The sequence below is a fragment of the Chelonia mydas genome, chromosome 4 (assembly GCF_015237465.2).
Source record: "Chelonia mydas isolate rCheMyd1 chromosome 4, rCheMyd1.pri.v2, whole genome shotgun sequence".
Classification (NCBI taxonomy): Eukaryota; Metazoa; Chordata; order Testudines; family Cheloniidae; genus Chelonia; species Chelonia mydas.
In genome coordinates, this window is record NC_057852.1 from 57,176,737 (window position 1) to 57,193,237 (window position 16,501).

The 16,501-nt window shown below is 37.4% G+C and overlaps 1 protein-coding gene across 12 annotated transcripts in view; it reads right to left on the reverse strand.

The window, feature by feature from the left end:
- Nucleotides 1–16,501, reverse strand: part of NR3C2 (nuclear receptor subfamily 3 group C member 2) — a 268,073-nt gene that overhangs the window by 112,463 nt on the left and 139,109 nt on the right. For 8 of the 12 annotated variants that reach the window (XM_027818092.3, XM_037897371.2, XM_043545791.1 and 5 more), the window contains one exon: nt 2,494–2,645. In XM_027818092.3, coding sequence (XP_027673893.2) covers nt 2,494–2,645 — 152 coding nt within the window. The remainder of the gene's footprint in view (nt 1–2,493; nt 2,646–16,501) is intronic. The other 4 variants (XM_043545794.1, XM_043545795.1, XM_043545790.1 and 1 more) reach the window with 1 other exon arrangement.

Genomic DNA, 16,501 nt, shown 5'->3' on the forward strand with positions numbered 1-16,501 from the left:
GCCTATGTACAAGATTTCTGAGAGTGCTAACTATAAGCAGAGTTAAAAACATCTGCCTTATTCTGTTTAGGTCATTTAAGAGAAAGAAGGAAACACTGAATTCTAAATATCTTAAAGGATCATTTTTGAATATTAATTTTAACTCAAAGTAATTAGCCAATTTATTTGTAAATTCTCAGAAAATTCACTCAAAGACTAAGTAATATAATTTTGAGAGGATTGCTGTGTTCTTCATACATAATGAAGTGCCTGAATCCCTGCTTTAAGTGCAAAACTCAACTTTAACTAAGAAACCATGAGTGGCACTTCCATAATTAATATATTTAATATCATACTTCTGACTTTCTATATTCCACATATATTATATAGAGTTTTACTGAAAATTCTTGCATACATCTTCACATAGATATAATAAGCCAGAGAAGTGAATAAAAATATTTCAATAAAATTAAAAAACTCTCAACTAATGTATGTAAATAGGCACTTATTTTTGTTGTACATCTGTCTAAAATTTGCCACATGAAGTGCATTTTAAATGAGTTTTTTAAAAAATGGAGTCGCTCTTCAAGCGATGCTAAATTAATATACATTTTTGGTACACTTTTCCAAGCTTCCTTTCTGACACTCCTATAGGACAAAAAGATTTCAGTCTACCTAGTTAACTCTGAATGCTAATGATTCAGTAATTACTTATACTTGCATTTTGATATTACATTTATTGCTGATTAAGGGGTATTTTTTCCCACCAGAAGTTTGGTTTCTGTGACTTGAAAACCAAATCTCAGTCCCCTGGTACCTCCTAAAATGACTCCTCCACACCTTTCCTTAGAATTGTATGAAGGGATAAGGAAAGCCATCAAATAAGCACACCAAGATGTTAGAAACTTAAAGCTATACAATAGCTTGAAACATTCATTTTAGTGAAATTTTTTACACTAAATTAAAAGCGGGTAGACACTTGCTGGAAAGGGAATATGTGGGAGGAAACTAAGGAAGTGTGGTGGTGCTTCATACATTAGAGCTATGGGGAAAACCTCGCCACCTAAATATTAGTAATAGAAACCCAGACCAAACTAGCCTCTGGAGTGCCCATCTACTAAGATTTTATGTTAAAAAAAATTATCCGGTACCATAAATTTGAATCCTCCAATTTAGACAGTAGGAAAACGAGCAGCTAAAAACTGAGGCCAGAGGCTAAGAGTATCAGACCTGGTACTACAGAACTATTAGAGAAAATTTCAAGGCTAGTTCTGAATGCTTTGTAAAGTGATGAATTAATTCCATGTCTTCATAATCCAGCAAGTTTGCTTCAGTGAGGAGGATACCTTTTGACTACAAAAGATGGATATTACATGAAGACTTGACTTCAGTGAAAAACTTTCTCAGCCCTGTAGGTCTACTTAATACAGGTACAAATCCATTTTGCTATTCTGTTATCAACAAATTGATCTAAGGCCCACACAAAAAAACGTAATCATATGATTAATAGCACACCTCTTCGGTCAGACTCTACTCTTTCCCCAGAACCAGCTGGGCACTGTAGAGAATACATTTCCTCCTAAGATAGGCCTCTTGTCATAGTCACTGGAGGAGCAGTCTATTTATTCACAAGCTTCTTATTTGCTAAATAGTCAACAAAAAGCCCTACACAAACCGTGGTCCTTAATCACTTATGTTAGTCAAAACATAACATCTGCCACTTGAAAATATTTTACATTTACAGATAGTTTGTAAATAACCTTTTTTATTTTATTCAGAGCTCAAACCAATTAATACAAGACAACACCAAGCTCCTGCAGCACTCAAGGTTATCCCCATGAATTCTGTCAGAGGTGCCCTGGCAAGAGCATTTGTACGTTAGCTAGCATAATAAAAGGAAAGGCAACAGCCCAACACCCACTTGGTAATGGAAATGCCATATTTAAAAACACCAATTAAAATGTAGTCTTGGAGAGAAAATCTTAATGCAAGTGCAGACCATCATCATTTACCTCTAAGTAATTTGAGAGCCTCCAATCCAGGCTTTTTCACCAAGATTCACTGGCCTTCAAGCCACCTCTCTTTTTTTGCAGGGGAGGGGGAATATATCAATGAGTCTATGGTTATATAGCTGGCCTGCGTAAGTCTTACTGTAGCATAGAAGCTACATGTTATGGTAGTAACGGAATTCTGAAGCACAGTGAGACGCTTCCCAGGTTTTATCTAAAATTCTCTTACAGCTCATGAAAGATTTGGATATATTTGTGGCCAAATAAAATTATTTTCTGTATGTCTAACCAAAAAAACAACTGCGGGATGGAGGAGTGGGAAGCTGGTTTGGTGGATATAAAGCGAAGTGTTTAAGGTGTACATTATCTGTAAAATGCCTGGAAGTTTTTTAAAGCAGTATTTTTCATAACTGCTGAGTTAATTCAACAAATATTTTTTAAGACTAACATTGCAGAATTAATCATGAAAATATAACATCAGAAAGTGAATAAAAGAAGCACCCACATGAACATTTACCTTCCACTGCTCTTTTGAAGAAAACTTTGCAGCTGCCACAGGTAACCACCCCATAATGACATCCAGATGCCTCATCCCCACACACCAAACATACTTTGGAAGGTCTTGAGGATCCAGTTGATGCACTTCTAAGTGAGGAGCTGGGGAAAAACAAAATGAAATGATTAATATTTCAAAAAACACTGGCCATAATGTAGAGTTCAATTAATAATTTATAATAAGGTGTACTGCTCAAAATATCTAACAATTAGAGACCCAAAACTCTTTCTGGCACTGCCTTATTGCATACAACCACAGTTTCCTTAACTAGTATATGAAATATTTTTGTTGCTCATTTAAAAATACCCATAAACCTATCAATGCTCAAGTGAGAAACTTCCAAAAGGGCAGTTGTGTTTACTGATAGTAGATGACTAAAATAAATAATAATAAAATAAATAAAACAACAATAACAAATCATCTTTAATTTAGTAATACAAGTGTTCAGTAATGTTTTGGTGATGCACTAAGCAGTTCTTATTTCTACCCTGACTTACCACATTACTCCATAAGTTTACAGTTAGTTAATATTTCTGTTCATATTACATTTCATTAAACAGCCTAATAGCATATATACTTTTAAAGTATGTTATTTCAAAAAAGCACAGAGAATTTTTCTGTAGTATTTTGCATGCCAGAATAGGGGAGAAAATGTTGGAGGCGTAGGCAAAGGGTTCTGAAACTTCACATATGGGCGAGTATCTTTCAGACTTCAAGAATGTGGCACATGGTGGTTTGGGGTTGAATTGGGGTTTTATGCACAACCCTCAGTAGATGGCAATCTTGCGGCATTCCCCCAGGGGAGCTGCAAGTGTCACTGTGTTTCAAGAATACTTGGAGTCAGTTCTACTAGCTGGTCTGGAGATTCCTCATCCCCTTTAGAGAAGCTTGTGCAACTGGCAGTGCTAGTTCAATTCATTTCTTGTGCTCAAAGAAGCAGTTGCTCAAGAATAAGGAAGGCTTCTGACTCCATCTGCCACTATTGTATACCTATGTCCAGGCACAATCTTGCCCCCTAATATCTCATCGCTTCCCTTGGCAAGCGCAATCAATTGACATTCTCATGTGCTCACCTTTAATGTAACAAGGATAAATTAAAAAGTATCCACAAAGAGTTTTATATTGAGTTCCAAATAATTATACTACAGTATTTCAAAATTGCACATATCTGCTAAAATGGTATTCTACAGTAGCAGGATAATTTGATATTAACAGTGAAAATTTATCTTCTAATGTTCTCAAGCTCAAAAATGTGTATTTATTTGTTCTTCACTGTGAAATAAAAGAGTACTCAGGGATTTTTAATTCATGGTAATATTTTATAAATACATTTTCTCAGTGTAGTTCAACTTTGTCTGAATTTACAGCTTCACTGAATGAGCCATAAGGAGGTCAAGTGATTTATCCAAGGTCACATAATTAATGTCAGTGGCTCAGATTAGATTAGAGACCAGGACTCTACTGGTTCCTAGTGCTTTACTTTAACATCTAAACTACACTGCCTTTTAAATCACAGCACTCAGATATTAATCACAACACTGGAAATGATATTGCTCCTCCAGTCTCCTCTCTGCTAATCTGTTAAATTTACTAGTCCTGCTCATTATGCTATTTATACACTCATTATATAACAATGTAACACTGTCTGATAACTGCAGTGATAGCAATATTTTATTTATTATAAAGACAGGGGAAAGACTTGACAAATGTTTCTGAATGAATAAGAAACATTACATTTTTCTCAAATTGTAGTCATTCATATAATATATCCCCCTATAACAGCAGAGAAAACATACAAGGATGGTCATTTTAATAAATCCTGAGTACACTACACAACCAAAGCTGCATTTATAACTTAATATTTTCAAGCATTATAGTTGGATACATAATCTGCTTCAATAATGAATAGGGCTGGTCGAAAAATTCTGTTAAAACTGTTTCTTGATGAAAATTTGGAGTTCTAACTAAACAAACTTTTTGCAAAAAGTTCTCTGCTTTCAGCAGAATATTTCAATTGTTTGTCAAAAAACTGCATGAAAACTGAAAACAAAAATATTTTCGTTGACACTGAAAATACTTTGATTCTCAAATGCTGCTGTCCCATTCTCCTGTGTGGCTGGGCTGCCCAGCCAGACTTTACCTCCATGATGCACTATGGAATGTGAATGCCAGGGTGCACTATCTTCCTTCAGGGAAGGCTGGTGCATCATGGCAAACAACCTGATCAGGGAGCGTGGCCTATATAGCAGTATGGGGGCATGAAACACTGCAATTACAATTCCTATGAGGCACTATGGTGGCATTTCAGAATTAAAATATTTTGATTTTCAGCCAAAATATTTTTGCTCTAAATTTTTGAGGAAAACTTTAAATTTTCTGTGAGGAAAAAAAGCATTTCCCAACCAATTCTAGTAATGAATTTGAAATTCTGTTCTCACTGGATTCACCAGGTAAAAAAGAGAAAGCAGACACAGCAGGACAATGGTTGGTTCACGCTTAACGCTACATACTTACACAATGTTTACCTACTAAATACATTCTAAAGCATATATCTACTATATATTTAACTGTGGATTCCTTATGCACCGCTAAGCCTCCCACCAATTTCAGTGACAGTTTGGGTCAGGATTGGATTATAAATGAATAACACTATTTTTTTTTTAAAAAATAAGCTTGTTATGTTCCTGCATGTCACACCTTCACCTTTGTTGTTTTAAAAACGATGTTAAATTACTTCATACAGTAGGTACACTTGTATGTGTAATATGGAAAATGTATAAAAGTGATCACTTCTAAAAATTTACTGTAATTCATACTGCAAATCTTGAATTCAGTCATTCTGTTCATGAAAGCTATTACTTACTCAACAGGGATGCACAGATGGTTACACCTTTTCCTCCTAAAGCACTCTTATAATCAAGTTGTCAAGTTTTTCCTCAATGACTTGACTTAACCACGACAAACAAGATTACTGAAACAAGCACTTTAAAAAATTCCAGACCAAATATTCAGCATTTCACTCCACAGAACTGGATTCCTAAATCTTTCCACCAGATTAAATAATATCTGTCAGATTTTACATTTATTGAAAGAAACAAACAATTTAAGAATGAAAATAAACAGTATATTTCTAAACCAGGAAATAAAGTACATTCACTTTGAAACTGCATTTGCCTTAAGAACTCTCCTAGTTATGTTTCTCCCTCAACTATAAATTATATGAACAAGGACATTATCCTCCTTTCCTTGTCAATCTGCCATATATTACAATCCCCGTGCTCATGCCAACAAAAATGATACTATGGAAAGGATTGTGATTTTTAAAACATGCTGATGAAGAAATCTGGGGAAAGGTATATGGATGTGAGGTTTCATAGTTAACATTAGACATTCAGAGACTAACAAATTTATTTGAGCATAAGCTTTTGTGAGCTACAGCTCACTTCATCGGATTTCCACTGAATGCATCCGATGAAGTGGGCTGTAGCTCACTAAAGCTTACGCTCAAATAAATTTGTTAGTCTCTAAGGTGCCACAAGTACTCCTTTTCTTTTTGCGAACACAGACTAACACGGTTGCTACTCTGAAACCTGTCATTAGACATTCAGTTCAGTTGATTAGAACATTGATTATTCTTAGCTCTTTTTCTAGTTTCGTTCTTAAAACCACATATCATTTGGCAAAAACTGCTACTTCTACAGGTCAAATGAGAGCAAAAATTAGTTTGCTTAGGTAATGAATTCTTTGGGGGGAAAAATGGTTGACTGATCAAATGAAAATGAAATTACCAAAGAAGGCTAGGAGTTTTACCAATGACTTCATTCGGTTAGACCAGTAACTAAATGTTTTTCAAAATCCCTTGCAAAATCTAAGCAAGCTTATATCTGGATATTGCTGAAATAAACCTAGTTTTCAGAAAAAAGTCACGAAAGGAAAATTGCTAACTTAGGCTGGAACCTCCAAAGGCTTATGCTTATGCTTAATTTTGCATGTTGAGGTCAGACTACTCACATGCTTAACTATTTTGCTGAATGAAGACATTAGTAAGGCTGCAATTAAACTGATTTTCCTTTGTTTTCATTAACACGCCATTATCCAAATAAACATATTAATTTACCTGTCAATATTCATAGACAAACAAATATAATGCAAAATACTGGTTGTCCCCTGGGCAGGGTAGGTGGAAGGAGGTTGGATCAGGGTCCATGTCTCCCGGACTCTGCACTACCACAATCCTGCTGCTGCCCATAGGAACTGTGCAAACCCGCAAGATCTCTCTCCCTCACTCCCCTACCCCTATAGCTGTGCTGGGAATCAACGTGATGGCACTGTGTTGGCCACTTGCCCAGCGCATGCACATGCACACAAGGAGGGGGCAGTTCCACCATGCAGGCACTCAACTTGCCAATCTAGGCAGCTGGGATTTGAATGGGGTGCACATCTTGGTCATGTGGAAATCTACACACACACACACACACAGGGCTAGAATGGACCTCAAGAAGTCACCAAGTCCAACCCCCTGTGCTGTGGCAGGACCAAGTAAACCTGGACCATCCTCGAAAGGTGTTTGTCCAACTGCTTTTAAAAAGCTTCCAATGATGGTGACTCTATGACCTCACTTGGAAGCCTGTTCTAGTTAGAAATTTTTTCCTAATATATGTACCCTAAATCTCCCTTGCTGTAGATCAGGGTCGGCAACCTATGGCACGCATGCCAAAGACAGCACACGAGTCGATTTTTAATGGCACGCTGCTCCCTGCCGAGTCCCAGCCATCTGCCCTGCTCAGCCCGCTGCCAAACCCATGCTGAGACCCCGGCAGGCAGCAGCGTGCTGTTAAAAATCCTGCCAGCCCCGGCCTGCTCTTCTTCACCAGCATTTTACACCAGCATTTTAATTTAATTTTAAATGACGCTTCTTAAACATTTTGAAAACCTTGTTTACATACGACAATAGTTTAGTTATATAATATAAAGACTTATAGAGAGAGACCTTCTAAAAAACATTAAAATGTATTACTGGCACGCGAAACCTTAAATTAAAGTGAATAAATGAAGACACGGCACACCACTTCTGAAAGGTTGCCGACCCCTTCTGTTGATTAAACCCATTACTTCTTGTCCTACCTTCAGTGGACATGGAGAACAATTGATCACCTTCCTCTTTATAACAAACTTTAACATATTGGAAGACTGTTATCAGGTCCCCTCTCAGTAGTCTTAAGAAAAGAAGAAGCATGCCCAGGTTTTTAACCTTTCCTCATAGGCCAGGTTTTTTAAAACTTTTACCGTTTTTGTTGCTCTCCTGTGGACTCTTTCCAATTTGTCCTCATCTCTCCTAAACTGTGGTGCCCAGAACTGGATACAGCTGGGGCCTCACTAGTGTGGAGTAGAGAATGACTATTACCTCCTGTTTCTTACATAGGATACTTCTGTTAATACACCCCAGGATCATATTAGCCCTTTTTGCAGCTGCATCACTTTTAGGACTCATATTCAGATCCTTTTCAGCAGTACTACCACTTATTCCCCATTTTGTACTTGTGCATTTGATTTTTCCTTCCTAAATGAAGTACTTCGTGGTTGCCTTTATTTAATTTCATCTTGCTGAATTCAGACAACCTGTCCTCCAAAGTGCTTGCAACCCCTTCCAGCTTGGAGTCATCTATACATTTTATAAGCATACTCTATCTATTCCATTATCCATGTCATTAATGAAAATATTGACCAGACCGAGGACTGACCCCACTAGATACACCCTCCCAATCTGACAGCAAACCATTGATAACTACTCTGAGTATGGTCTTTCACCTAGTTATGCACCCACCTTATAGTAATTTCACCTAGATCACACTTCCCTAGGGCAGTAATCCTACCAAAGAAGAAAATTAGGTTGGTTGGCATGACTTGTTCTTAACAAATCAATGTTGACTATTCCTCATAACCCAATTATCCTCCAGGTGCTTACAAACTGATTGTTTAATAATTTGCTCCAGTATCTTTTCCAGGTATTCCAATTAGGCTGACTGATCTATAATTCACCAAGTCCTCTTTTTAAAGTTAGGTACTATGTTTGTTCTTCTCCAGTCTCCTGGTACCTCTCATATCCTCCAGGGGTTCTGAAAGATAATTGCTAATGGCTCTGAGATTGATTCAGCTAGTTCCTTAAGTACCTTAGGATGAATTTCATCAGGCCCTGCTGACTTGAATACCTCTACCTCATCTAAATATTCTTTAACCTGTTTTTTCCCTATTTTGGCTTGCATTCCTTCCCCCTCGTAGTTAATATTGAGTATCTGGCCTTCATTAACTTTTTTAGTGAAGGCTGAAGCAAAATAGACATTTAACATCTCAGCCTTCTTGATGTAATCGTATAATCATAGAATATCAGGGTTGGAAATGACCTCAGGAGGTCATCTAGTCCAACCCCCTGCTCAAAGCAGCACCAATCCCCAACTAAATCATCCCAGCCAGGGCTTTGTCAAGCCTGACCTTAAAAACCTCTAAGGAAGGAGAATCCACCACCTCCCTAGGTAATACATTCCCTCCTAGTGAGCCACCCTCCTAGTGAAAAAGTTTTTCCTAATATCCAACCTAAACCTCCTCCACTGCAACTTGAGACCATTACTCCTTGTTCTGTCATCTGCTACCACTAAGAACAGTGTAAACCCATCCTCTTTGGAATCCCCTTTCAGGTAGTTGAAAGCAGCTATCAAATCCCCCCTCATTCTTCTCTTCTGCAGACTAAATAATACCAGTTCCCTCAGCCTCTCCTCATAAGTCATGTGCTCCAGTCCCCAAATCATTTTTGTGGCCCTCCGCTGGACTCTTTCCAATTTTTTCACATCCTTCTTGTAGCGTGGGGCCCAAAATTGGGGACACTACTCCAGATGAGGCCTCACCAATGCCGAATAGAGGGGAATGATCACATCCCTCGATCTGCTGGCAATGCTCCTACTTATACAGCCCAAAATGCCATTAGCCTTCTTGGCAACAAGGGCACACTGTTGACTCATATCCAGCTTCTTGTCCACTGTCACCCCTAGGTCTTTTTCTGCAGAACTGCTGCCTAGCCATTCGGCCCCTAGTCTGTAGTGGTGCATGGGATTCTTCCATCCTAGGTGCAGGACTCTGCACTAGTCCTCGTTGAACCTCATCAGATTGCTTCTGGCCCAATCCTCTAATTTGTCTAGGGCCCTCTGTATCCTATCCCCACCCTCCAGCGTATCTACCACTCCTCCCAGTTTAGTGTCATCTGCAAACTTGCTGAGAGTACAATCCACGCCATCCTCCAGATCATTAATGAACATATTGAACAAAACCAGCCCCAGGACCGAACCTTGGGGCACTCGGCTTGAAACCGGCTGCCAACTAGACATGGAGCCATTGATCACTACCCGTTGAGCCTGACGATCTAGCCAGCTTTCTATCCACCTTATAGTCCATTCATCCAGCCCACACTTCTTTAACTTGCTGGCAAGAATACTGTGGGAGACCATATCAAAAGCTTTGCTAAAGTCAAGGAACAACACGTCCACTGCTTTCCCCTCATCCACAGAGCCAGTTATCTCATCACAGAAGGCAATTAGGTTAATCAGTTATTAGGTCTCCTTTCCCACTTTCCTACATCTTTCTATTGGTCCTTATGTACTTAAAGAATCTCTTCTTATTGCCTTTTATGTCCCTTGCCAGTTGTTACTCATTTTGTGCATTAGCCTTTCTGGCTTTGTACTTGTGAAGTTCTTTTGTTCCCCTCCTTATCAATTTGACCATGTTTCCACTTTTTGTAAGATCCTTTTTTGATTTTCATGTCACACATGGGACGTGAATCTCTGTGGTGGGCACCACAACAAAAAAGTTTGGGAACTTCTTCTCTAGATGGAGTGAAGATGACAACACGATATATTCACTTAAGTCTAATTTTAAAATTAAGAAGCATTATTACACTGACACATAGCAGAGCTGGTGACTAAAGAGGCCAACTGATCTAGTTAGTAAGACCAGCAATGTTAAAAAGGTAGAACTTTTCATTCACACAGAACCAGCTAGTCCCTGACTCAGAGAACTATTAGCTTAAGTATGGGGGGTTTTTTGGTAAAAGCTGATGGGGGTATGTGGTAGAGAGCATGTCTGTTCCCATTTTTATAACATCAGTGCTTCCTATCAAGTAGAGACAGCAAATTATCAGAAAATTCCCAAGTATGTAGTAATACAAGACACTCCTTGAAATGTGAAGACCTCAAACTATGGTAAGAGCTTGCTAGAAAATTTTAATCAATGAAAACAGCTTTCCACTGGAAAATGTTGTTTTCATAAAAATGAAATTATTCAAGAAATCATGAAGAAGAAATTTCCCGTGGGGAAAAATATTTTAGAAATAAAAGATTTATTTTATGTTATTTTATTTTTATGTTTTCCGGACTGAAATGTCTCCTGTAAGTGTTGTAATTAATCAGTTAAACACTTTGAACAACAAAAGAAGATAAGCACTCAGTCACTAATTATAGGAACAGCTGTTTTCAATATCCTAGAAAAATGATTCCAGGCTGACAAACACTTGTTCAAAGTGTCAAGCTGTTATACTGCAAGATAAAACAGGAGACACTTTGGTCTAGAAAATAAGGGGCCAGATTTTTAAAGGTATTTAGGCATCTTAACTCCCATTGAAATCAGTATCATAATTGTTGTTTAAAACCCCCCCAAATAAAATGTATTTCAAATGAAGGTTCTATTTTGAAACAAAACTGATATTTTTCCAAAGTGAAATTTTTTTCGGAATTTCTATTTTGTGAAAAATTTCAAAATTTCGTTTTCGCTCCAATTCAGAATTAAAACAAATTTTGAAATACTGTAATTTCTTGTGAAATGAAATCTGAAGTTATTACCAGCTCTAGCTGTGGCTGCTATTCATTAGGTTCCACGCCAAGAAGAATGCAGGAGTGCTGCAGCATACCTGTATATTAATACTGTATGTTATGGTAGAAATACCAAACATGATAGAAATAGAAGAGGAAAAGAATTGGATCAGATCCTGTGGGAAATGTCATCCATATAAATAAGCCAAATTAACGTTTACATCACTAAAAGATTATTAGCAATGAAAAATATGACAATAGATTTCCTAGCATGATCAATGCTAAAAAAGCCAACACCAGTGTTTGTCAGAAGTTTAAAGAAAACAATTAAAAACCGCAAGCAAGATGGCCGATATTCAGTACTGTAGTTAAAAATTATTAATAAACTAATGTCAAATTTATATATTTAATGAGATCCAAAGAAGAGGAAAAGGAAACAATGAGATCCTAAACGTTTTCTTTAGGGTAACTGACACTTCTATTTTGATCCTTCCAACCACAAAAAATATTGCACGACTTGAACACAACAGATATAATAGAATACATTTTTATGACTCTTTTATAGGTGTGGTGCTATAGCCCAGGGACCTATGAAGCAGTCGTAATCTCAAATGGATATCTATCTTCTTACAGATTTCTAAAGTGGCTGCTTAGAATGTTCCAATATCATTGGTCACATTGCATAGTATGTGGGTGAGAATAAGCCTGTTTTACAGCAGTGTAAATTGGTAGTAGTTAAATACTGACTGGGACCAACCATAGCCATCAAGCTCATTTGTGCCTTTGCAAGTTGGCGTAGGTAATAACTTACATGGAATATTAATTAAAAAGAACAGATTTTGTAAAGAAGAGTCAATAAAAATCACAGATAATCCACCATTTAAAAAGGCTGATTATATGGACTATTATCCTTCTCAAACCAGATGTCACATACAGAAATACAGTTTAACAAACTTTACTTCCTTGGTGATAAGCTTATTTGGAATGCTTGCTTTCAAGTTGTAATACTGAACCTGAACTAACTTGTTCCAAATTTTTAATTTAAAAAAAAAATCTAAATTATTCATTATAAGTTCGGTTCAGCACAATTGTCTATTCCTTTTTCTGTTGTAATTTCCAATAATCTACAAAAATAAGCACTAAGAATTTGGATGCAGGTTACAACATTACAACTGAAAGAATAAAGTCATACTAAACTAAAGCTGAAGTGCAGCTGAAAAAAAAAAACCACAACACACCTTATTCTCACCAAAACGAAATAATCAAAAGGTATAAGGATTGAGGGCATTTAAAAAAATGTAGCTTCCCAGTAGCCTCTTTCTATTTCACCATCTCATCCCCAGACAGGGATTCACCTGTAAATTCACAATCCAGAACAGTTTGCAGTGAAGACTTTTGGTGCTACAAATAAAGTTCACCAGTGCAGTCTGCTTAAGGAGGCAGCATGAGGGTTTGTGTTCACTGCAGAGTTAACTTTAGCTCTTACTCAGTTGTTGCCCCTAAAGTCCATACAAACAACCTTTTCATCACCATAGTTTAGTGGTGCCTCCTATCCAGGCTAGATGGCCTGGCTGGAGTTATAGGTTAATGCTCAGGTTCTGCTTTCAGTCGGACTGGTAACACACTAGGGTGATCACCTTTTCAAAAGGCAAAAAAGTGCGACACATGCATGAGCCCTGCCCCGTTCAGGCCCTGCTTCTGCCTCTCCTCTTCCCTCTGAGGCCCCGCCCCCACCCAGGCCCTCTGAGGCCCCACACCCCCTTCACTGACTCCGCCTTTCCCATTTTTGAATAACTTCTAGGTGTCATTAAATAAAGTCAAAGGGGCATGTTTCCCCCGCCGCCCTCTTCCACATGCCTGAGTCCCAATGACTTTAATGATTTTCTGTGCACAGATCAAAAGAACATACCCCAAAGGAGCTTAAAATGAGATCAACTCAGGCTTCGAAATCATTTGAGCTGCAAGTATTTAGCTGTGCAGATTGAAACTGGGGAGTTTTCTTATTTTTAAGTCACCAACGGGACAGCATCTGTGGTCAGGTTAACCTGAAAACTCAAACTGTCCTTAACCATTCCTGTTCATAAATGAAGCAAAGAGTTTAATTCTGTGAGGTGCTAACCATCCTCAATTCCCATTTATTTCAGTAGAAGCTGAGGGAATTTGTTACCTACCAAGAGATGACTTTGCAGGATCTGGCCCTACACTTTTACCTTAACATAATGGAGCATCATCATAAATTATCTATTGCATTCTTTAAGCAGTAATTTTAGATGGCCTCAAACAAACATAAGGCCATTCAGATTTTACCTTAAAGTACTCTGTTGACTGCAAGAAAATGTAAACTTAGTACGTATAAACAAACAAATTTTGGTGGACTGAAACTGAGCACTATGTACCCCCAAGAGAATAAATCTAGTTTTCAACAACTGATCAGCTGATCACTGACATTCTAAAGTATAATGTGGGTTCCTAAAATTCTTCGGATATGTACTTTTCTCTAATCACTATTACAATGTAACAAGATCCAACTACCTGAGGAAATGAAATGTATTTGTTCTGCAGTTTTGAGATACATAAATACAGTTATCTGTTAAAATGGAATGGTTAACCTAGGTATGAAACATACAAATAATAGCAAATCTCCTATCTATGCACACTAGAGAGGAACACTGAAGCATGATAGGATATTTTCTTTGACGTTTTAATACCAGATTCATTTATAAAATTAGTGTAGTTTAAATGCATGCTTTGGCATTTGTTCTGTGCTGATTATAAATTACCATCTATTGTATGGCAAGATAAGGCAGGAACATCGGTTTATCCATAAAAAGGTTTGAGTTAATTATTGTAAGTTTATTTATGGGGGACTCATTTAACTCCTTCTTAGCCTGCACCACTGCATTCACCACCTCTCTGAAGAAGAGCAAAGAATAAATCTTTGAGAATCCCATGTTTCACTGCACCGTCTCACATTTTACTACTCACTCAATAAGAAAAAACTAAAAGATTTATTATGCACCCTGGTCACATTTGCACTCTTGCAGAATGTTTTCTTGGTGATGCCATAGTCAGCAATATTTTAGTACTGCAGAATAGATTAAGTCAAATGAGTTTCACCTGCTGATGTTGGCACCACTGAGAAACCATTACTGTGCAGGAGCACAGGAAAAATTAGACTGCATTACCATTTTCTTATGCTGCTGAGGACTCCTGGGAGGAGGAAATATGGAAGCAAAGAGATAGAGGCCTATGTGGAAACCAAGTGTGAAAGAGGTGCTATCATGAATGGAACTAGTTGCTGAAAAGACTTCTAAATTAAAGACTTTCCTTTCCCACAAAAACCTAGCCTCCTTCTTTCACATTCTCACCCCAGTCCTACCCAACCAGTCCACTCATGAACACAACATTTCCCATGTGAAAGAGGACTGGGAGGAAACCTTCACCATTAGCCAACCAGAACTGAAATTAAAGCTTAGATTCATTAACTTGAGAGATAAAGAAAATTAGCTTTCAATGAAGCAAAAATGTACTAGGTATTACTGGCAAGAGCATATCACAGTGTGACCTAATGGAATACTGATTGCAAAGAGACATCAGTTTAAAACAAAAGCATGGAAATACATGAAAGAGTCACTATCTGGTTTAATTTTATTTGTTTAATAATTTACTATGCACACATTGTTTGACTTCTGAGTGCATTATATACTTAAAACCAAAACAACAATCAGTAGTGCCCACAGTGAGCAGTAACAATAGCCTTCTCCAGTAACAAAAAATTTTACAAAGGAAATACATTTATAAATGAAAAAAAAATTTAACATACTTCAAAATGGCAAAACAAACAAACAAAAACAACCCTACACAGAACTTCTGCCCCAGTCTGATGGGGATTAAAACACCACAACAGAAAAACATCCAAAACAACCATCAAACATGGGGGAAAAAATGCATCAAAGCACAAAAAAGTTACCATGGAAACAAACACTCCTTTCCAACCAGTCAAATACAAGCCTCAGTTCTGCAAGCCTTACTCACGTGAGTAGTCCCACTGACTTCTAAAACCACTTGCATAAGCACTACTGGAGCTGAAATCAATCAACACAAAACAAAAAAAAACTCCATTATTTGTCGGTGCATCAAAGTAAACCTACAACCAACAAAAATGCAAAACTACAGAAAGAAGCCATCTGTGCTGAGAGTTTATGCATCAGAACAGTAATAATAGTAACAGGAAGTATTATACTCTAATTCCACATATTCTTAGCTATGTGAACTGTCCTTTGGACTTCAAAGGGAAGTTTGCGCAGAATGAAAAACTTCATAAACAAATAAGGGAAAAACACTTTAATGTAATCACTGTCAATAAATTATTTCCTTGTAATTTATCATAAGATGTGTTAACACATTATAGATACAGAACTATATAATTATTTGAATTCCAGTTTATAAGAATTTTAAGGCAGGCGGCTATATCATCGCTATCATTTTATATGTATCTGCAATGTGTTTTATTTTAATATATGTTAATAAAATGTTATTGTAGAGAGAAAGAAGACTCTAAAGGTACTAAAGGTAGGATACACTTGCTTACGTGTTACTGAAAAGAAATATGAAAATATCTGACTTGCCTTACCTTCTCAAAAGAATGCTTAGAATTAGCATTCCAGCCTCACCTTAAGCTATTATTAGTAGAAGCTCTATCAAGGCACTTCAAAACAATGTCAGGTTTCAGAGTAGCAGCCCTGTTAGTCTGTATATGCAAAAAGAAAAGGAGTACTTGTGGCACCTTAGAGACCAACAAATTTATTTGAGCATAAGCTTTCGTGAGCCGATGAAGTGAGCTGTAGCTCACGAAAGCTTATTCTCAAATAAATTTGTTAGTCTCTAAGGTGCCACAAGTACTCCTCTTCTTTTTGCAGGTAAGGTGAGCTATTACCAGCAGGAGAGGAAAAAAACCTTTTGTAGTGATAATCAAGGTGTGAGGAACAGCAGGGGGGGAAATAAATAAGGGGAAATAGTTTTACTTTGTTTATTTCCCCACCACCACCACCACCGTTCCTCACACGTTCTTGTCAACTGCTGGAAATGGCCCACCTTGATTATCA